A 23,945-nucleotide genomic window follows, 5' to 3' on the forward strand; every position below is an offset into this window, starting at 1 on the left:
TATATACATATATATATATATACACCAAAACTAGATAAGATTGATGAAGCTAAGAAGTACATGCTGACAGGAGCCTGATATAAGCTGTCTCCTGAGAAGTACAGCCAGAGCATGTCAAATACAGAGACGAATGCTAGCAGCAAACTATTGAACTGAGAACAGGACCCTGTTGGAGGAATTAGAGAAAGGATTGAAAGAGCTGAAGGGGCTTGCAACCCCATAAGAACAACAATGCCAGCCAACCAGAGCTCCCAGGGACTAAACCACTACTCAAAGATTCTATACGTGGATTGAGCCATGGCTCCAACTTCATATTCAGCAGAGAAGGCCTTATTGGGCATCAGTGGAAGGAGAAGCCCTTGTTCCTGCCAAGGCTGGACCTCCCAGTGTAGGGCAATGTTGGAGGGGTGGGAATGGGGGGTGGATGGGGAGGAGAATACCCTTATGGAAAAAGGGGAGGGGGATGGGATAAGGGGCTTATGTCTGGGAGACCGGGAAAGGGAATAACATTTGAAATGTAAATTTAAAAAAATCCAATAAAAAAAAAGAAGTGAACTATGTGAAATTTAAAAGTCTCCATACATCAAGGAAAATTATCATCAGAGCAAACAGATATACCATAGATTAGGTAGAAAGTTTTTGCCAGCTATAACTCATACAGGGAATATATAGAATGCATAAAGCACTATAAAATTTAAATACCCAAACCACAGAACTGTCAGTAGATAAATGGGCTATGAAACAAGCAGCCAGTTCTCAAAGGAAACACAAATGGCCAATAAATGTTTTCAGAACTGTTTAACATTCTCAGCTATCAGACAAACATACATTAAAACATTTTAAGATTCTATCTCATCTCTATCAGAATGATTACTGTTTTAGTTTGGTTTTCCATTGCTGTGATGAAATATTATGACAAAAAACAAAACAAAACAAAACTCCTAGCAACTTGAGGAGTTAAGTCCCCACAAGGATCACAGTTATTCATGAAGGGAAGTTAGGGTAAGAACTTGAAGCAGGCACAGGAGACAAGAACTGAAGCAGGGGCTAGGTTTGCTGCTTGGTTTGCTTCTCTTGGTTCTCAATCTGCCTTCTCATGGCATACAGTACCCCCTGCCTAGGAGTTGCATACTCATGATGAGCAGGGCCCTCTCATATCAGTTTTCAATCAAGAAAATGCACCAAAGTTTTGCCAACATCAACAGGGTAACTGGTGGGAACATTTCCTCAATTGAGGACCCCTCTTCCAAAATGACTTTATCTTATGTTGGCAAAAACCCGGTTATTCAACAGATGTAATTGCTGTCTCAGAGACTTGCTACTGAATAAACTCAGCCTTCCTAGTTCTTTCTTAATTCTGGTGTGCTCTTTCAAATTAGCTGCCTGACTCTTCTCTTAGGTGACTGATTCAAACTGGTTTCTCTTGGCTTCTGACTAAATTGATCTGTTGATCTCAAATTAACTCTGACAATATGCTCTAATCTTTTGGCTCCTTCATGTTCTCTGACTTATTCTGTCTTCACCTGTGCTTAGCTTGTTTTCTCTGCAACCTGTCTCTGTAAGACTATCTGAATAAAACTGCCCCCACCCTTCCCTTTCTCTGTACTGCTCTCATCAGTGCCTGTCTTGTGGTAATTGGGCATATCCTATCTCTGACTCATTCTGTCAGGTTTTTCTCTGATTCATCATTTTGTCTGCCCCTCAATTAAATGTCACTTTCAAACATTGCTTTTTTCTATGAATTAACCTTACCTAATTGTTAGGGATTAATGGTATTAATGGAGTGTCTGTATTCTATCCAGAGGGATTAAAAGTGTGTCATTCCACTCAGATTACACAGACCCAGAAAGTCTTTTTGTATGTGATCCCTTGTCAGAGCAGCCATGTTGATGGATCAAAATTCATTTACATCTGGCAACTATAAACAAACAAACAAAACAAACAAAAACAAAACAAAACAACATCAAAAGTAAATGACAACTGTTGGTGAAGGTATGAAAAAAGAGGTACTCTTATCCATTGCTGGTAAGAATATAAACCAGTGTCACCATTATGAAAACCAGTATCTAGGTTTCTTTAAATGCCCAGTTCTAACTCCCATATGACTCGGCTATAGCAAGAATTCTGTATTTTATCACAGAAATGATCACTGCACTTCTGTATTTTGCTGCTGTACTATTCAAAAAACAAGGGAATATAACCAGCCTAGATGTCCACCATCATCAACAATAAAATGGATAATGAAATTGTGACACATATACAGGATGGAAACACACTCAACGGTTAGGAAAAAGTCAACTATGAAAATTATGGGAACATGGATTGTACTGGAAAGTATTACATTAAATGAAGTCTCTCAGTCAGAAAGACAAAATCATGTGGCTCTTCTTTTTAATGTTTGTAAAATCCTGATTACTTATTTTGTTTCCTAATATAGTTTTGTTCAAATTTTCTAATTTACATTAGCCACTTTGGTAGTTTTTGAATATGTATATTTCATCTATTGTGTTTATTTCTCCATTAGTATTTTGTTGTTCTCTACTATACCATCTAAATTTTATTGTGACTTTCATTAGATACTTTTTTGAAAAAAAAAGTATTTTCTTAGTGGTTACAATGAACAGTTTAATCTAGACAATGATTAATGCTAATCAGATTTTTTTTTCTTTTCTTTTTTTTTGGAGCTGGGGACTGAACCCAGGGCCTTGTGGTTGCTAGGCAAGCGCTCTACCGCTGAGCCAAATCCCCAACCCCGCTAATCAGATTTTAATACATGTATATATTTTCAACATCACTCCACACCTCTTCATCTTTTCTTTAATTTATGTATTTATACATTATAATTGGAATTCTCAGTTTTACTGTTTGACACAATTATATTTCAGTCTAGATACAAATAGAAAAGCATTACAAACAAAAATATCTTTATAGTAAATTATTTTTCAAGACAGGGTCTCACTATGTAGCCTTGGCTATACTGGACCTCTCTATGTAGACCAAGCTGGCTTTGAACTCAGAGATCTGACTGCCTCTGATCCTTGGGTATTGGGGTAAGAGATGTGCACCAGCACTGCCTGGCAGTAAAGCACTACTTTTACTTGTGCTTTTGATTTCCTTGTGGAACTTGAAGCCTCGTCTTCCTGCATCTCCGTTTCTTCTATGACCTTCTGTCCATTTTGTCACGTAATGTCACTGCATGAATTCTAACAGCTCTAAAAATGTGGTGAATAAAGGTACATGGGCCATGGACACAGTCATAGTTTGGAAGACCTTTCAGTCTTTGGAAAGTTAAGATCCTGTCTAACTTCAGAGTATACTTCTGTTTACTCCTAATGCCTCACATAGTATGAGACACCTAAGTGCTTAATAATATTTCTGGAATGCATTAGCAGACGTTTACATAATAACCAAGATCTGTTATTGAATCCTCAGTACTGGATTGAACGCTGAAGCCAGCAGCCAAGCAAGTCAAGCTTCAGAAGTTTCTGAATGAGAGAATCTTGAGAGACTAGTTTGTAAGTTTTGTAGCCAGTGGATTCTTTGAATCATATTGTCAAGGAAAGGGAAATTTAAGTTACTAATTCAAGCTAGACTATTGTTAGTTTTTAAGTGATAGCTAAAGTTCTTAAAGTCAGACAAGGACACACAATCTGCTCACTAATAACTTTACACTTGGTAATTCGAAAGTGTCAAACAGAATCCATGCATCTTCATACCTTGAAGCAAATAGGATAGGCCCTTCTCTTGACGGCTCACTTGATGGGGCCCATGGCAAATACAATGCCTGACAACTTTGTTTAGAGGCAGTAACAGTTAGAAGCCAAGTGTTGCTCAAGCAGAGTTCTATTTAATTATCCATCTGGGGTCAATTTACTTTATTACAGCTGTAAAGTGGGCTCAGCTCAACTTGCCAATTTCCATTCCAATCTGCTTTTAAAATGTTTTAGTTTCACAGTTCAGGCATTTTACTGCAAATCTCGTGAATCATGTGGATAGTACTAAGTGGGACATTTTGTCAAAAAAACGTAGATTCTTTTCTAAGCCTGTGATACAATTTGAATCTATTTTAAAGGTTTGGAAATTGAGAAATATAAATTTAAATAAAAAACAAGCACACTGTACATGGTTCAAGAGTCATTTACACATTAAAGAACATTTTCAAGTCCCTTTTTTATGCAAAGTAAAAGTTAACAGTTGTAACTGTTTTAAGGGTTTTAACAGTAGGTGTATTACTTTTTAAGCAAGTGAATATGCAAATATATGTAAAACTACATAATGGGATATCTTGATATTTAATTTAATCCTCAGAAACTCAATGTAAACTTAAAACCTGTGCATAGCTGTATTATACACTAATATCTTTTCTTCTTTGAGAAACTGTCATATTTTAATTTTTCTAAAGCATTCCTCGGAATGGCAGAGCAATTGGTCGCCACATGTCCTTACTTATTGAAACTCTCACTAGATATTTGTATGGGTACTCATTTAGGCATGTGATGATCAGAAGAATACAAAGATTTAGGCTACCAATGAACTATCATCCATTAATGGTCTAGAGGAAACAGAAGAACCATTACAAGGATATTCTAAAGCCCCATGAAGAAAAAATTTTAAAGATTTATTTATTTTAAGTATATGTGTACACTGTAACTGTCTTCAGACACACCAGAAGAGGGGCATCAGGTTCCATTACAGATGGTTGTGAGCCACCATGTGGTTGCTGGGAATTGAACTCAGGACCTCTGGAAGAGCAGTCAGTTCTCTTACCCACCGAGTCATCTCTCCAGCCCCAAGAACATTTATTTTTAGGAATGTTATTCAGTCAAAAGATATGCTACTCAGTGCAGAGATGCCACTCAAAACGTGAGCAGGCTATGAGTTTCATTCTCTAGTATGAAAAGAAGAAGGAGGAGAAGGAGGAAGAGGAGGAGAACAAATAAAGGTCACAACAATTTAACACATGCTAGTGTAGAAATATAATCCTACTTAGTTGAAAGTCCAACTAACAGAAGACTGCTAAGGCACTCTATTAATGATACTTTAAGGATTTTTATTCAATGATACTTATTTTCAATGATTTAGGTACTTAATCCACGTAATAGGCATGATTTTGTAAGCTGTACACCCCCAATGTAAACATGATGAGAGTGAGGCTGGAGATGTGACTCGGTGGCTAAGAACACCGGTTGCTCTCCCAGGACACACATAGAGTAGCTGACAATCTTCTGTAACCCATTTCCCAGTAACTCCTATCCCAAGATATATGGTGCCCTCTTTTGGTCCATATAGGCACCGTACACCCATGATCCCCATACATACACATAAGATTGAATAAAAAAAAATAATAATGATGGTCAAAGCCACAGGAATCATTGACAAATTTTGTGTGACTACCAAGTGACATGCTCCGAGTTTAAACTCGTGCATTCTTGCCCGTGACTGCGTTTTAGCATTTTCATGCTGTGACATTTCATATCATTTACCTTCAACTTGTGAGAAGATCCTTCCAGCTCTGTGATTTGTGCCTTTTGTCAGAGAATACTGAAATGTCTGACTTTGGGGGCAATGCAAGATTACAAATTGTGAGCTTATATCAGAAATTTCAAGAAGTGGTGGGTTTTCCCCCAGCATTTCTGTCTTTACTGGGATACGCAGAATGCCATGTCCCAGAAAGCATCACTAACATAGACTAGTGGAACAGTAGCTGAGCCCAGAACTGATGTGAGTTGGGAGTGAGACAGAGCTTCTGCTGAGAACAGTATACATTTTGGATATTACTGTAACCTAGTAAAAGCTAATGCAATTACACAGATGAGGAAATGGGGTGTTGCAATATCTAGATTAAGTGACATCAGCTTTAGGACAGGTAGAAAGGCTGAAAAAATAGTTGCTGGGAATTAAACACATCACTGCTCATGTCTTACAGTGCTTATACTTGTTCTTTTTGTTTTGGTTAAAAGATTTGGAGAACAGTATGTGACTGGACTTTCCTACTGGACACAAAAAGAGCACAGAAGCTGTAAAAGACTTAAGTATATATAAATATATATGTAAATATATGACTTTGTGTATAGGCATAATGAAAGGAATCATCAAAAGTCTTACATTTTAAAAATAGAAGAGAGAAGAAAAAAATAGAACTTATACAACTTAAAAGCCTAGAAATTGTAAAGTTGTTTCCAATCAACAAAAGATGGTCTTGAAAAGATGGTTTGAATACCAAGGGTTGAAAAAAATACAAATGAAGACTCATCATCAAAAACCAAATAGGACATTTTAATAATTTACTATTTTATATATGTATATATTATGCTTGTATATAGATACAGATATACTCATATAAGAGTTTAATGTTTTAATTGGAGTTTCACAGAGATAATCCTTCCAGAAGTTGTAAGTTACAAAATAAAAAGCCTGCTGCAAGTATTGAATTATGGGTCAGAGGAGTCTCATAGAGTACCCAAGGCAATTGCTATTGCTTTGCTCTTGTTTCCTAGAGATGGTAAGACACTGTTGATGACAACACTACAAACTTTGATATGGAGGAATAAAGGTGGTGTTGACAGAGAAGGTTCCTTTCTGTTAGCTACTTTTCATAGTAGATGCTATGCAGGTACTAGGGAGAAACGTACTCACCAACCCTTCCTTATTCAGCTATGACAGGCACTTCAAGATACACTCATGGGTACAATAGTGGCATGAATGTTATGTGGATAGCCAACCACTATCTAATTATAATTTAAGGAGAAAGTTTAGCAAATTGATAGTGAGCTACCCAACCTTGGATTCTCGCCAAAGTTTTTATATCAGGTATGGTATTTCTAGAAGAGAAAACACTTATGGAGTATGGCTTTAAATCCAATATTCTTGTCTCTACAACCAAAGATTAGTGTAGGTCTCCAACCTTTTCAGAGAAGTTTTTCTTTTGTTAAGCATGGTGGCAATTAATGCAGAAAGTTGGAACTAGTTAAAGTGCCTAGTGCCTGTGGAGTACTCAGTCATGAATGGGACATATCCATCAAACATACTCTACTCTCACAGTTCACAGACTCATGGATGGGGAACTGGAATGGAGAGACTTCCCAGATGCTGGGAAAGCAAAATAAAACAAAACAGGGCCAAATAGTATCTTCTAGATATGACACTATGAGTATAGGACCACTCTATTCATGAACTGACAGTAGCTATGATGGCCTACATAAGACATGCACAAGATCATGTCAACAACATCCCATAATGCAGGTAGGAGGGGCTCAGGGTCTCCCATGCCTATCTGAGAGGCTAGTTGGTAGGTGATCAGTAGGGGTGGAGGTTGGGAGAAAAAAAATTTTCTTTAAGTGTGTGTGGCTCCCAGTGGTTCAACCATGTTTCAGTAGATGGCCTCAAGTCCATGAGTATATGAGAAGCACAAAGTTGACTCAGTGGATTATAAAAAGTAAAAATAAAAAGAGTATATGACTTTGCAAGAACCTAAGATCTGGAAGGAGTTAAGGAGAGGAGTCATAAGTGAAAATGATTAAAATACATTGGGTATTGAATAAATATATGAAATTCACATATAATAGAAATATTTTTAAAGAAAACAAATTGAATTGCTTTTGATGAATTAAGATGGCCTCAGTAAGTTCTTTCTTAATAATTTTTTTTAGACAAAGGAGGCCAACAATCTGTTAGTTCACAAACTTAAGAACAAATAAATCACTGTGCTGGCCATAGCTGTAGAGAAGTAAAAAATTCATCCTTATCACGTTATATAATTTGCTAAGCAACATACGAAGATAGGCCATTTCCACTCGACATATTTATAATTCTCCACACATTTGCTGATTTTTTCAAGTTATTGAGATTCAACTTAAAAGTTCCCATCTTGAGCTTAGAGACCCCCAATCATTCATCTCTAGGACCCTTCATTTGTACTAAAAAGGCTGTTTTCACCATGTACCTGATTATACCTCTTCTCTTCTCTTCCACACCTTTTACTGGTCACATGAATTGGTGGTTTAGTTTAAGGGTGGTGTACGCAAGTTATTAATATATGACAAATGAACCACTGGAGTGAGTGACATGTCATGGATGCTACCATTTTCTAACAGAATTTATTAGAATTTAAAATACTTCAAAAAGTTTCTTAACTCAACTGGTTACAGAGAAGATAAAAGGGATGGGTGATTAGAAAAACAAACCTAAATTGTCTTATTCTTTAAATCTGCAGCAAGTGAGTGCATTGAAGTTAAAGATGTAACCATATGTTAAATGTATAATGAAATTTTCATTTAAAGTACAATCATTCATATTTATAGTGCCTGAGAATTGGAATTCATTTTTGTTATTTATAATGAAAAGTAAATTAATAATTTTGCTCCCAGGGGCTGGAGAGATGGCTTAGTAGTTAAAAGCATTGGACTAGCAGCCTTTCTTAGAGGACCCGGGTTTGGTTCCCGGAATCCACATGGTTGCTTCAAGAATCTGTAAGTCCTTCCAGAGTATTTGGTTCCTTCTCCTGGCTTCTGAGAGCACCACGTACATGCAGTGTGCAGACACACATGCAGACAAAAATGCTACTCTCAGACAAAATATGACTCAGCTAATGATTGAGGTTGAGAGTTTAGCAGAAGTGTAGACTTCTTAAGCCAGAATTTAAGACATTTACTAAATATTAGTAAAACAGTTAAGGGGTGTTTTCACATCCAGAGTCTCACTATTTTAGAGCAAGTAATCTTGTCTTCGAGCTGTTATATTAATTCAATGAATTTTCAAATTTGTTTTTATGGACATCCTAAAGTAGACTCAAACAAAATTATTTGATATCACTTACCTGTCGGCACCAGAGTTTACGGAATATTTGGAGATAAGCCAATACCATAAGACACAGGGGTGCCATGTACGTCACCAGAAAGAAGCAGATATGGTACATCTTTGGGTAAACTTCACCTAAGATGAGAGTCAAGCAGTAAAATCTTCCATTAAACAAATTTAATGACTAAATCCTTGTTTCAATAAGAGCTAAATGAAAATACAGTTCATTGTTCTCATCAAAATATAAGTTTCTCAAATGGCAGGACCAGTTGTGCTCTTAAATATAAATATGAAAAAGTTTGGAAAAGTAAATACAATCAATATTTGTTTTGTTGATTTATTGTCAATATCCCTACATGTACAGCATTCACACATATATTTGTAATGAAATCAAGAATTTTAGGGATTTAACAGCTAACTTTTAGGCATTTTTTATCCATCTCACTTATTAGGAATAATTACCTTTAGAATTGTAGTGATTTTCTTATTTGTCATTATCCTAAATACATATCCATCACAATAATAACATTTATTAAAGAATAAGTTAATCAATTAACTAATGCAATTAAGTCTAGCAATATTTTAGTATTTCTCCTAAATAAGTTTTATTAATAACAGATCAGCATTTAGTTATAATTCTAACTGAATGCTAACAAAGCAAGGCAAAGATTTCACTTCAGTTTTGTTTTGCTTTCTTTCATTTTGCTTCTTTTGAAAATTACATATTTTCTCTAGATATCAGTGCTGGCATTGATGAGGTGATGGTTTAAATAGTAATGACCCTCATAGGTTTATTATATTTGAGGGCATATTCATCAGGGAGTGACATTATTGGAAAGGATTAGAAGGGTTATGACGTATGGCCTTGTGTGAGGAACTGTGTTCCTGGATGGGGAGTTTTCAAGTTTGAAAATCCCATTCCAGGCTCAGGTTCTCTTTCTGTCTATGAACACAGCTCTCAGTTACTTCTCCAGCTCCATGTCTGCCAGCATGTGGCCGTGTTCCCTATCATGGTGATAATGGATCAAACCTTTGAAACTAAATAAGGTCCCGATGAGCTGTTTTCTTTCATAAATGTTGCCTTTGTGCATAGCGTTTCTTCACAGCAGTAGAACACAGGCCTTCTTATCTGGATTAAATCTAGTGTTTTTTACTCTAATATATCTTTGTATTCTTCATTCTGAAATTATCTCATTTCTTATTTTTTTTTCTGTATTGTATTGTGTAGATGGAACAGCACAGTACATAGGCTACGGGGTGGTGTAAGAGATCATTTTGTGGTGTCATTTTTAGATCCTTTCTGGGTCAGGAGACACTCATCCATCTCATTCATTTCTAATTTCCTTTCAAGTTTATCTTGTAAAACAGGTCATTATTAAGAGTGATAGATAGAATTCAAGTACTGGAGTAATAGCGGATAGCATTCCCACTGGAGAACAGTGGTGTGGACAACATTTGCTGGACCAATATCAAAGCAACTAGGTCACCCTGGCAATTCCCAGGGACTTGAGTGGCTTTGGTCTTTTATTTGTCTTAAAGAATGTATCACATGTCACATGTAACACACACACACACACACACACACACACACACACACACAGAGACAGAGGGGGGGAGAGAGAGAGAGAGAGAGAGAGAGAGAGAGAGACAGAGAGAGAGAGAGAGAGAGAGAGAGAGAGAGAGAGAGAGAGAGAGAGAGAGAGAGAGAGAGAGAGAGAGAAAAAGCTAGTGCATTGAAACTCTAATATCTGCCTTTAGACTAAACTGAACAGATGGGGAAAAGTAGATTTGATTGCTAACATTTTTCCCACTACAGTAGCAGATACCATTACTGACATAGCAATTTGGAGTTTTGAATGGATGGAAGCAAGGAGACTTTTGGTAACTTTGAAAAAGTAGAAAAAATAATAACTAGCTAGTAAGTATATATTATGATGAACACTTATGCAGAAAAGGTGATCAAATAAGGTTATATTCCAGGTCTAGAACTAGTTTATTACTGGTGAAGTTATGATAGGTAATTAGCAAAATGTAATGTCCTAAAATCTGTTTTATGTTCTCAGATTTAGAACTAGTTGCAAATTCAAATATACAACTAAAAATTTAGGTTGCATGTGTTAAAAATATCCTTGAACGTTTCACTTGATAGTTATCACTATCTTCAATACATGTTTATGAAACTTACAATTTAGAATACATGACATAAAACTTGCTTTGCTTTACTTAAGCACTGACTGAATTAAAAGGTGGCGTTTTGTAGACCGATGACTGTAAATCTCTGTCCTAGGCAGCAGATGTTGCTCTGTCAATAGAACAGTTGTTCATCGTGACTTGAGTTTGATTTCCAGCTTTGCACAAAGCAGTGTGTAGTGGTGCACATCTAACATCTCAGAGACAGGGAGTAGAGGCAGGAAAATCAGAAGTTTAAGATCATTCTTGCCTTCATGGTAAGTTTAGTGCTAGACTGGGCTAACATGAATACTTGTTTTAACAATGAAACAATAACAACAACAACAACAACAACAACAACAACATGATGGGAGGCAGTATCTGAATAAATTCTTGTCTGTATGATCCATAAAGTCTCTCTCTCTCTCTCTCTCTCTCTCTCTCTCTCTCTCTCTCTCTCTCTCTCCATTCATTTATCTATCGTCATCTATCACCTTACCTTTTACTGTCTCAAATCAAGAAATCAGAAACAAATATGGCTATTTATGATGTATTTGAATCAGAGATTAAAGAGTAATGTTCTTCAGAAGAGTTGAGGCACATTGTCTATGAGCATAGTTACCTAACCATATAAAACCTGCAAGCATTCTCCTGTCTTCCACCTGTCAGGGACAAGTCTGTTAAATGTGGATTGCCGCTCGTGCTCTCTCTTTGCTCTTCTCTGCTCTTGTGCCCTATTTGTCCCTGTCCCTTCTCTCCCCACCCACCCTTCCCTCCATATGCCCGTGGCTGGCCTTTACTTACTCCCCTTCTACTATCTTCTCAGATTAAACCTCTCCATGTGGGGGTTGGGGATTTAGCTCAGTGGTAGAGCGCTTGCCTAGGAAGCGCAAGGCCCTGGGTTCGGTCCCCAGCTCCGGAAAAAAAAAAGAACCAAAAAAAAAAAAAAAAAAACCTCTCCATGTGGAAAAAAATGTGATTTGCCAATATTCAAATTGACAATATTTAAACTTAATGAGCTTTTAAAACTTGCCTATGTATTAATGGCTTTACTATCATCCCTCTAATGAATAATGAATATCTTACAACAGTTTATTGATGTGTGTGTCAGCATGCATATGCACATGCACACACACACACACACACACACACACTTTCTAACCTCATAATGAGACAAAAGTCATCATTACTCTGATCATAAGGAAGGTTCACTCTATTTTTCTTTTTTCTGTCAGACCACCAAAGTACATTTTATTAGATCCAAGAGGAGAGATATTGTCAATCTACAATATTATCTGGATTATCTGGCTCTGTAACTTATTCCTGAAACTCTAGCATTCATGAGATCTAGACAATAATAATATATTTGCTGAATCTTGGAGCTGAAGACAGCCTGGGCTTTAGAGTAAGTTCTAGGACAGCCTGGGTTACAAAAAGAGTTTTAAGATAGCCTGTGCTACAAAATGAGTTCAAAGACTGCCTTGGGCTACAATGAGACTCTCTCTCATAAAATTCTAATGCCTTGAACAATATTTGGTAGATATTTCATACTCATAAGACATTTAATGAAGGCATAATCAGATGATTATTTCTTGAATTACATGATAAAAAGGAGTAACTTTATTTAAATAAAGTATATATTAAGAAACTTAATATTCATTTAATAATCAAGGAACTATGAACATAAGTCTGGAAATTGTAAAGTTTTATGAATACGGGAGAGGTGACAGATAAAACGATAAACATGGATAACAGTGAAGTCCAACAGCAATGATGTTGGTAAGACACACACACATTGCTTATTACACACACATATACTTTATGGTCTTTTCTGTTGGGGTTATCTGTCTTTTTACAATACATGAAAATGAAGAATATGATCATTTGGAAAACGTTGGTCCATGCACAGCCACTCATCCTTTGCAAGACTGACTCCAATGTATGAAGGGTATTCATTTGCATGACTTCCCAAAGTGATTTGATAGACAAGAGACCAGTGGGAGTCTATCCTTTGATAATTAAAGCATTACTGTTTATTTTCATAACCGTATTCAATTTAGGGGAGAGATTAGAAAAATAAGAATCACAGCTAATAAGCTAATCTCAAGTAGAAGATGCTGTATTCTACAGCTGATGCTTTAAGTTGTGCTAAATGGCATTATAGAGAAGTAGCATTATAGACTATGTGTTTTTCTATGGTGTGTGGTATTTTGAATTATGATTTTTTTTTGCCAACTGAACATAAGCTAGACTGATCTGGGAAGAAGGAATCTCAATTGAGAAAATCCTACACCCCATTGGCCTGTAGGCAAGTCTGTGGGCCACTTTGTTAACGGCTGGTGTCAGAAGGTCCAGTCCACTGTGGGCAGTGCCTTTGCTAGACAAACGGCTCTGGTTGTAAAAGAAAGCAGCTGAACAGGCCATGGGTGTCAAGTCAGCAAGAAGTGTTCCTTCATGGTTTGTCTTCAGTTCCTGCTTTCAGGAGCTGCCTTCATTTCTTGCTCTGACTTCCTTTGATGATTGGTAAACTGTAAAATGCAATGAACATTTTCCTTCTACAAGTTGCTTCTGGCTGTTGTGTTTATCACAGCAATAGAGAGCAAACGAGGAGAGTTATAAAGCCTATGCTGGTCTTTAACATTTCATTTGGGCATGGAATTTTAAATAGGCCCCATGAACAGGGCATTCTATTTAAGAATGTTAATGTTCATATAGGAGATAGCTAATGAGATAAATGATCAGAAACGATTTTGAATTATGTTGCATTCTTCTTGAAATCAATAAATTATTGGTAATTTGAAGTTGAATAGATGAAAATAATAGTTTTTATTGTTTATTTTCTGCATTATCATCTCAATTCAATATCAATTTATTTTGGCCCTAATAATCATCTTGAGTAACTACCAAACTACTTTCAAATAGTTTTATTAATGATTTTTGAATATTTGTATAAAAGCCAGATAAAGTACTAGAAATAGATATAAATTTTGTGTATTTACATTTTATTTGTGATTTAAAAGTGTTATGGGTATTTATGTGATATAAACAACACAATGTTCTACTTAATTACAATTATGGGTAGGATTCAGTAGCTTGGCAATTTTTCATTAATGGGGGGTTGATGATGTTTGATTATGTGTGGGGGCTATCATTTATACATATCCATGAACATGTCAATGAAATCCATTGCCGAAATCCATTAGAAAAATCTTCCCTGGCATTTAAAGAGTACTAAGTATGTTCTCTAATTGCTCTTTTCATTATCTCAAAGAATTTCAATAGGACTCTTGTAATTGACGTGTACACACTGCTTTCTACTTTGAACACGGTGTCATCTCCGTAGGGGTCAATGTAGTCATGGATCAAGAGAGAAGGGTCAGGGCATGGGCTGTAAGATGCTTTTCAGCAATTATTTACTGTAAAGGAACTCATGTAGCAGACTTTAACTTTCCACCAAAGTCATTTCCTCAGGCTGCCCGTGCCCCACCAGCCATGCCTTCTCCCTGGTCTCCTCCTTCCTTAAAATGTGGGCCCTAGTGAGTGGGTTTTCTTCCCCCTCGCGACACATCTTTTCCTTCCCCAGGATACCCATTCCCTAATCCCAGTTGTCAGAATTGATACTCATCTTTAATGCCTGCTGAAACGTTAGTGGCATCTCTGTAGACACGTGTCCAGATGGCCAGGACCGAAGGTGTTATCTCCTTTGTGGCCCTAGTACTTGGTCCACTAACCACACAGTGGCTTCTTTGTCTTTCAGCCTCACCGGAGAGCATGCTCTACTGGGCAAAATGCCTGGCACACTCTAGATGCTTTAGATGTTGTTTGAGCATTAAATGAATGGGACACAGATACTTAAGGAAAGTATTTAGCTTTCCACTCGGTTTATTTTTGTCCATAATATTAAAGGGATATTTTATTAAGAAATTGATGATAAAAAAAGCAAAAGTATCATAATGTTAGTAAAAAACTAATTGAAAAGATATTCAATATTTGAATAGCAAGAAATTCAAATTGTATAATTCTATTACAGTTTTGTTGTGATTTTTTTCTTTTTCTTTTAAGACTGTCAATGTGCAGCCTACTCTGGGTTAGGATTCGGGGTCCACCTGCCTGAGCCTCCTACATCACTTGCTTGATTCGTCTTTATAGTAGGTGTGAGTGCGTGTTGCACGTGTATTTAACAATCATTCTTCCCTGATGTCTAGATTCTGTAAGTATGAGCCATTGTAATGCAATTATCTAAGAGAGGGCAATTCGCTGCTCTCATGTGTAGATATTACACGCCGGACTGAAATGTATGGTGACCTTTTGTTATTTTTTCTCTGCCCGTATCTCTGTTTCTATCATGCATGGGTGGGTGTGTTCCTATTGTGAGATGTTTGGAAGCAAAGAATCTCAATGCCTGGAAAAATCTGCTTGTTTATATTACTATCATGGGTACTGGATATGCACAGATGTATACCATATACAGGTGATTTCTAATTGATACAATTCCTCACCCAGTGAACAGGCATCTCTGTGATACTGCAGTGCTCTGAGAACAGAGTTTTAAGCTGAAAACAGATCTTTAAAGAATGTGGGTTCTAGGGGTTGGGGATTTAGCTCAGTGGTAGAGCGCTTGCCTAGCAAGCACAAGGCCCTGGGTTCGGTCCCCAGCTCCGGAAAAAAAAAAAAGAATGTGGGTTCTATTAGTCTTCCTACCCCTCGTCCTTAACATTTCTTTTTTCTTCCCCTCTCATGGGCCCCTTTCTAGTTTCCTGGTGTCTACCTTGCTTTATTTGAACATAAAATTCACATTTAAAAAAAGTTAAATGCTAAGATGCACACATAGGAGAGCACATGCAGCATTTGTCTTTCTCAGCCTGGGTTCACTCCATGTAATATTTTCTATCTCCATCCATTTTCCCTGAATATTTTATTTTTCTTTATGGTCGGACAAAATTGCCTTGTGATATGTATCACACTCTCATAGATGTCTATGCTGATTCTATTTTTATTTAATATTATGAATAGAGTAACAAACACAGATGCACAGGTATCTCTGAAATAAAATACAGAGTTCTTCAGGTTCATGTTCAGGAATGGGAAAACTAGGTTATATATAATCTCTGTATTTAGCTTTTTGGAAAATCTTGTGTAATGATCTTAATAAACTCTTAATTTGTGTTTTGATTTGTTTCATTGACTAGTTGTTTGTTTTAAAACTTTAAGAAATAACTAAAGATGAGTCATTGCATAAACTCCCCAATTCACTTCCATTTTAAAAAAAAAACAAAAATTAAAAATAGTTCATGAAGCACCTCCGAACGACTTAAATTATTTATGAAAATTGTGTGTTTCAAGTTTATTTTCACCTTCATGCTGAGCTCTTTCGAAAAGATGTTAATAAAGTATATAAGAGCAATTTAGCAATAGTGACGCTAATGCAACATTTGCGGGTCCCACGTCAATGCGAGCTCATGGACCGAGCCTACTTACCTCCCCAGCGTTCATCGCAGACTGTAAAGAGGGTGGTCTTATTGGCTAGGCCTGGGAGCATGCTGCTGCGCTCCATGACAATGGCTTGAGGAATCATTATGATGCAGGAGACGATCCAGATGACAACAATGCTGTTTCGAGCCCGTTTGGCGGTGCTCTTGAACATCAAAGGGTGACAAATGGCGTACCATCGGTCCAAGGCAATGCAGCTCAATGTAAGAACAGACACAGACACTGACACAGTCTAGAGAGGGAAGAAAGGAACACGATTCAAGGGAATTGCTAGGTGTGGGAAAGGGAATGTGAGAGCATCTGCTGCATCTGCAAAGTAGTTACAACACAAAAAGGGCACTCAGGGTCGCCCGCTCCATGTATTAATTCACATAAATAATTTTTGTGTTTAAAAAATGATGAAAGTAGAAATGTAGAAGTGCATGAGGAAACTTTGTATTTCCTTTCAGATGTGAAGTAGGTGCTGTGAGACCTTGCAGTTTCCTCACACTAAATGCTCAGTTTATGATGTTTGAATAATTCCTATCTTTACTTTGTTTTGCAGCTTTCGTCCCGGCAGTGTAAGTACTGTTTAATCGCTGAGGAAAAGAACTTATACCTGTGTTTCTTCTTCAACTGAAAGTTCTCTTTTAACCAGAATGACACGGCATTGTATATTTTAAATTATCATGCAGTTTTCATTGTTTCATTTCGTTATTGCAGATAAGTAATGGGTATCTTATTTCATACTTTTAAATTAAAAACGGGTACTTTATATCAATTGATTTCCAATATATTGGAACAAATAAAAACCTAGATCACATTAAAAAAGAATTCTGTATTGAGTATGTGGGCTACAGTTCACTGACTGACAGAATTAGTGTCTTTCTCCTAAAAGCAGGCAGGTCCTCCTAGTACAGACTTGTATGTAAAAAACATCGCAAGTATCTGTTCATTTTGGAAATTGAAAGAAATAAACATTTCAACCCTATTGGTTCCCACATCATTAATGTACGGACTTGTCTTTAATACAAGATCCTGTTCTGAATGAAGCATTGATTACATGGAATTATAGAGTTAATTTATACGCAAAATGCCTAACTCAAGGCTTCCATGCAAGTGCTGTGTATTTACTCTTATTCATTATACTTTAAAATGACGATATTTATCATAATGTTATTTATCATCTTCCTTTCTGGAGATTTTTCAAGAAAGACTACTCATGATAATCTAACTAAATCCATGGATTTTTCTCAACTCTTGGAGGCTAATTTTTCTGTAAGTTAATCTTAGTGAGTTGATGACCATTGAGAAGTTTGGGCACCTTCAAATTTCTCTTAACAAATTCCCTACTCCCCATGACCCCTTTTTCTTTTTCTTAGGAAGCCAAGAACCTTGGACCCCAGATTCCACTTTCAATGTGGGTAGGAAAAGAACAGTCTGGATCTGTAGGGCCGCTGTTTCGTGGCTGCTGGGGCAATGCTATAGTCATTGCTTCCAGCAATGAGAAATGCAAATGTCCATCGAGGCCTCTCAACTTTTTATTCATGTCTTCTGATCACCCTGGTGAGCGAAATGGAAGCAACATGGCTCAAATTCAAAAGTCATTTCTAGTATGTCCCACAACTAATACATTATAATGGTCATTTCATACGAACTCACTTCAAAGAGTGACATTAGTTCCAGAAGTGTCTTGGGTGTGTTGTTTTCTTTGGTGGACACAGAGTGAAAGATTATGCTGGTCTGTGTCCAATATGGAAAACTCTTGACACTGACAGTAGAATCCATTGAATGGGCTTTGTCAACCAATGATTTATTTCCATTTCTATGCCCGTTGATGTCTTAAGAATATTTACTGGTAATTAGCATCCACTTTATAAGATATTCTTGGAAAATACAAAATTACACCTTATTATGAATAATTGCAAATGATGGCTTTGTTACTGCCTTCCCCTCCCCCCCTCTCTCAAAAGAGAGATCTAAGAGGCCTATTTTAATTATTAAGTGATTTTTTCCAGTTGTAAGATTCTTAAATAATTTAAGCATTTGCCTAAGAGTTATAGTATATCTATCCCTAAGGTGTATTGTTTTAGAAGAAAACATGTAAATCACATCAAATCAGTAAAAACCAAATACAACCAAATACCCCTGTGTAGCTTCAGCACACTGAAAGTGTATTTATACACATATACAAAATATTTAAGTCACATGTTAGGGACAAAAGCAATCAGTGTTAGGCTGTAGCAACTAGGAGAAGAACTACTGGACTTGAAATTAGAGCACTGTCCTTGGGTCACTGTGCCTCTGAAATACAGGGAAAAAGGTAACTCGGAGACTGGTTTTTCTTCGTGTGCTTGCACACTTCTAACAAGAGGTTGAGGTGAATGAGCTAAGCGATAGGCACAGTTCGTTTCCAGTCCGTGATTACACATTGGTCTTCTCTTGTGAGGATGGATTGAACTGGACACTGTTTATCCAGGGGCCAGAATCTCCATTTGTCCCTTGACATTTAGAACTTTCTCATAAATTGCGTTAGACAGAAGAAATGATGCCAGTGACTTCAAGACTACTCATGCCAGCAACCCTTGCTGTTAGTGTGATTTCCTGTATCTTCATTTGGGCTCCCAGGAGAATCGGAGGTGCATGGCACAGCAAGCTGTCAGTGTATCAGAGCTAGAATGCACTCTCCTGGCATGGGTGATAATTCCACATTGCATCGTCCCCTCTATCAAAGCCTCACGCTCACGAGACAGAGATCATGGAGCACCTAGGCAGGCGAAACTACCCTGACGCCAAGGGGAGCTGACATTTCCTCTTGGATGATTAGTGGAGCAGAGAGAAATGCAGTTTACTGGAAATAACAGGAAAATTCCCAATATTCTGCTGCTTTTATTTTTTTTTTTCTAGTTCCTGCATGGGAGCGCACTCATAGCCATACATTCTGACTGAGTTTTGTCCCCTATGAGGTGATTCTTCATTGTTCACTTGACTACTTCTTCAAAGGGTTTGTTAAAGTTTTTTTGTAATCCATCTATGGTCCTCAGCAGGTGAGCCCACCCACCTTGTAATACATAATGCTTGTATGTAGCTTGTCACATCTATGGCATCATCACATATGCTATACATGATATCTGATGTTTAAAAATATTTCCTCTCTTTAGAAGAGATTATCAAGGAGCTGTTGAATTGAATATTTTGGTTTCAAAGAATAGTTTAAATTATTTTTAGTAGTGGATATTGGTGAGCTTTCCCAGTTTTCTTTCATGTAAATACCATTATCTGTCTGCGCAAGCCTTGTGATTGCCAACTGTAAAGGTGCAGGAAATAGGAACAAGGGCGATGGGGACAGTGGGGTGATACAGAGAGACCACCCACCTTTTCTCTCTGTCTGCTTCCTAAGGGGAACACAGTGTTCTTTCCTTCACCAACTACTTCCTAAGTGGAACACTGCTGTTAGGCATGTGTTACTATGGTCAGTCACTATCAGGAATCTTTTTATCACTGACTACATTTGTAAATACAATTAGAAGATAATTATTTTAAAAGTGTTTTTAATTCTTTTTCTGTGTCAAACAGATACAGAAAGTCTCCACTCACTGTTTCTCACTGAGGCAGCCATGGTAACTGATTCTTACTCTGAAGACATTGCTTTGTAAGATCACGATGAGGTAATCAGAGAGCCAAGAGACTTACGTAAATGACCTAAACAATCTGCCACAACAGCTCTCTGAGGTGGATCTGACAATAATTACCATTTTAGGCAACTGAGTGCCAGGAGTCTACGTATTTTACCTGAAAGTGTGCCATCTAGAGATGGCAGAACAGATATTCCAAACCAGAACTGAGGCCCAAAGTTGCCCCTCTTTGACCACCTATCTCTTAATTTTTCAGGATGAAAAGAAATCATGAAGAAAGACCTATATTCCTGGTTATTACAAAACAAACGTTCATAGTAATAATGTCATAATAATAATGTCATAATAATAATGTCATAATAATAATAATAATAATGATAATAATAATAATGGAGCTAGGAATGTCTTAATCATTAGTTGGTCTAAATCATCTATTTTAATAACGATGAGAACTGAGAAATAATTAGCAGCATTATTACCTCAATTTTATCCAGGCATGAACTTGTTTATTCAGTAAATCTCAAGCATAACTATCCTTACATTTTTTATTTTCTGAATATCTATATTTATTTATTAACACATTAATTATTTTATAAGACAGTAATGTCTATAACTAAAAACATGTAAAAATAATTTCTAAAAGGACTCAAAACAGAATTACCTGTAAATAAGGGATGACCTTACAGAGGGACTGTCCAAAGAACCAGGTCTCGGTGATGTCAACAACAAGGGTGGCTGGAAGGCAGGTGATGGTCACAAGCACATCAGCCAGGGAGAGGTTGACTATGAAGTAGTTGGTGACTGTCCTCATGTGGTGGTTCTTCCACACTGCCACGCAGACTGATAGAGAAAGACAAAGAGATGGGGAATAAACAAAGAGACGAGGCAGCGATGAAGAAAGTCAAGAGATTTAACATGACTGCAAAGACCATACCCATGTGCCGAAAAAGCCATACATGTGTGCTTAAAGCTGTGCTGTTGTCAGTCCATCTGTTAATCTCTGAGAATTTGGAATCTGTGGTTAAAATGAGTTCATTGACCCAATACCTGTATTTTCTATTCATAGGACTGCGCTGTCTATCTCTTGAGTTGTACACTAACTCAAATAACAGCTTCTGATTGATCTTTCTATTCCTTCAGTTCTCTGTATGTAGAAAAATATCAAGAAGTAGTTCCTGGTCTAGATATATGATCACACGTTCTCAGTCTTAGCCTTGGGAGGCAGAGGTAGGTAGATCTCTGTGAGTTTAAGTTTAGTCTGGTTTACGTAGTGAGGTCCAAGTCACTCAGGGCTACCTAATAAAACTCTGCCAAAATTAAAATAAAAAGTTGATGAGTTGGAGTTGAATGAGGAGAATTAGAATTAGTAATCTTCAGGGGTTGGGGATTTAGCTCAGTGGTAGAGCGCTTGCCTAGCAAGCCCAAGGTCCTGGGTTCGGTCCCCAGCTCCAAAAAAAAAGAAAAGAAAAAAAAATTAGTAATCTTCAAAGAACAATTGTGATTCCCCTCATTCATGACCTTGACCCATGACTTCCCACATTTACATTATGGACAACCAGGAGAAGAAAATATTAACTATATTAATATAAAAACCAACCAACCAAACAAAACAAGCTACTACTATCCAACCATTACTCAAATTGTTCATGTACTTATATTGTTCTATTTGGGCAAATCTTACAGGAAGATATCAAGTATATTTGTGTGTAAGAAAATTGAAACAAAGACTTTTGTTGGACCTGTTAAGAACTCACAAAATATGAAAATTGTGATAATTGAACTCACAAAATATGAAAATATGATAATTGTGTCCTTCGCCACTTACTTTACCTTTGGTTTTCAAAACGATGAAGTTATAATGGAATGTACTTAAATTCTAGGCTCCAACCCTCTCCTTTTTATTATTCCTGATGGCCTCTGAACATCATCCTGAAATCTGACCTGGTTGGCCTTATCACACTGTGGAACCTTCCTTCTTTAATGGTGTGCTAGCCTGCTCAGCTATTTTTTTACCGAAAGAATATCAAGTTACTACACACTGTGCCCTCTACCTGTCTGACACATAGAGATTTCAACACTGTCACTTTCATAATCTATGCCTGCGCACAGTGCTAATGAAGTTCAGTAAATGGATCTGTGATTGTGTTTCCAGGGTATTCTTAACCTGTTAGGGTTGTCATGGAAATGATACTGTGCCTGGAAACCTCAAGTAGTGGCAGAAATAAAGACACCTTGTTGAATTTAAGTGCCCGAGTAAGAACTTATTTTTGACAATCATCTACTGTAGAAAGAGTATCTTGTGTACTGTATGGATGCATTGCCTGTCAATTAAAAAGCCCATGGCCTATGGCTAAAGCAGGAAACAGAGGTGGAACATCCAGGATGAGAAAGAATTCTGGGATAAAGCCAGGTGGGAGGTTCAAGGGAAAAGATGTGAGCAGAAGGATGCATGATACCTTAGCACAGGTAACTAGCCATGTAGGTTAAAATAATTGAGTCATTTTAGTTATGATCTAGTCAGATTAGAGCCTAGCTATATGACCAAGGTATTTGTAAAGATATTTTGAGTCTGAGTTTTATTTCTGGGAGGGACTGTGAGGAAGAACCAAAGCTTAACTTCTCTAAAATGATGCTCAACTGCAGCAGTTAGAACTCAAGCTTACAGCCTGAAAAGCCTTGGGGAAAAGGCAGGAAGAAGTCAGGCTAGTCGGATCTCTTTAAATCAATCAATCATCAATCAATCAATCAATCAATCAATTAATCAGACCAAAACCAAAGCTTCCCAGAACAGCACAAGGTGAGCTGCTGGGAAGGAAGATTCCTAGCCAAGGAGAAGGAACCTACAGAGAGACAGTACAAAAGATGGTTTTTATAAAGAAACCCCTTCTAAATTTAAGAGCCAAGCACAGAAGTTGGAGCTTCTCTCAAGGGCAGTGGATGAGAAAGAGGCCAGAACGTCAACAATCTACCATTGGGATTTTTCTATTCTGGCAAAAAAATACATGCACTAGTTCCTAAGGTTAAAATTAGCTCTCAGCTCCCAATATGGAATTTAAGAAAATATTTATACTTTGGAAGATTTAATTTTTGAATAATTCAAATGATTCTTTAACTTCAGCAAGGTGATAGCCAAAAACATCAGGTGGCCTTAATTAGGATACACCCCAATGCTCTCACTTGAAGGTGATGCTGGCAAACCTGTTATTTTACATAAATTCTTGAACCATACATAACCTAGCAATTGAAAAACACATTCTTATTGTTTATAATAAGAAAAATGGATATCAAGTAATATTTCTGGGACTTTTAAATGTATGTTAAACTGTGCAACTTAGACCTGGAAAAGAAGGTGCGATTATTTCTGCCTCCTAACCTATACGGAAGATCTCCCTTGCTTCCTCCTAGCTTCTTGTGGTCTGATGGGCATCATGGTTGAATCTGCAAACTTTACATGTGGAGTTCCAATCTCTGCCTCCGTGATCACAGGACACTCTCCCTTGTCTAGATGTTTGCATAGTCATCTTCTTACAAGTGCATATTCATATAGGGTTAAACTTCACCCTAGTACAGTTTAACTTCATCTTCAGAAATCACATTTTCAATGACTCCATTTCCAAAGAGGATCACCTTTGGCATCTGCAAAGACGGCTCAGTGGCTAAAATACCAGCTGCTCTTTAAGAGGACCTGGGTTGGATTCCCAGCACCCATGTGGCATTGGCTTCGAGCTCTCTGTAACTCCAATTCCAGTGGATCTGTGCCCTCTTTTGGCCTCCCCAGGCATCAGATATGCATGGTACACAGAAATAAATTCAGGGAAAAAAGCCATGCCCATAAAGCAAAAATTTTAAAAAAAAGGACATGTATACAAAGTAAGC

General features: G+C 37.2%; 1 protein-coding gene across 1 annotated transcript in view; it reads right to left on the minus strand.

Moving 5' to 3' along the window:
• The window catches only part of Hcrtr2 (hypocretin receptor 2), a 101,024-nt gene that overhangs the window by 13,576 nt on the left and 63,503 nt on the right, over positions 1 to 23,945 (minus strand). The window contains exons 2-4 of the mRNA XM_032910850.1: positions 20,731 to 20,909; positions 16,444 to 16,687; positions 8,816 to 8,931 (exon numbers count right to left, since the gene is read on the minus strand). Of these exons, the coding sequence (XP_032766741.1) occupies positions 8,816 to 8,931; positions 16,444 to 16,687; positions 20,731 to 20,909 (539 nt within the window). The remainder of the gene's footprint in view (positions 1 to 8,815; positions 8,932 to 16,443; positions 16,688 to 20,730; positions 20,910 to 23,945) is intronic.

Source organism: Rattus rattus, chromosome 8, assembly GCF_011064425.1.
Source record: "Rattus rattus isolate New Zealand chromosome 8, Rrattus_CSIRO_v1, whole genome shotgun sequence".
NCBI classification, from domain to species: Eukaryota; Metazoa; Chordata; class Mammalia; order Rodentia; family Muridae; genus Rattus; species Rattus rattus.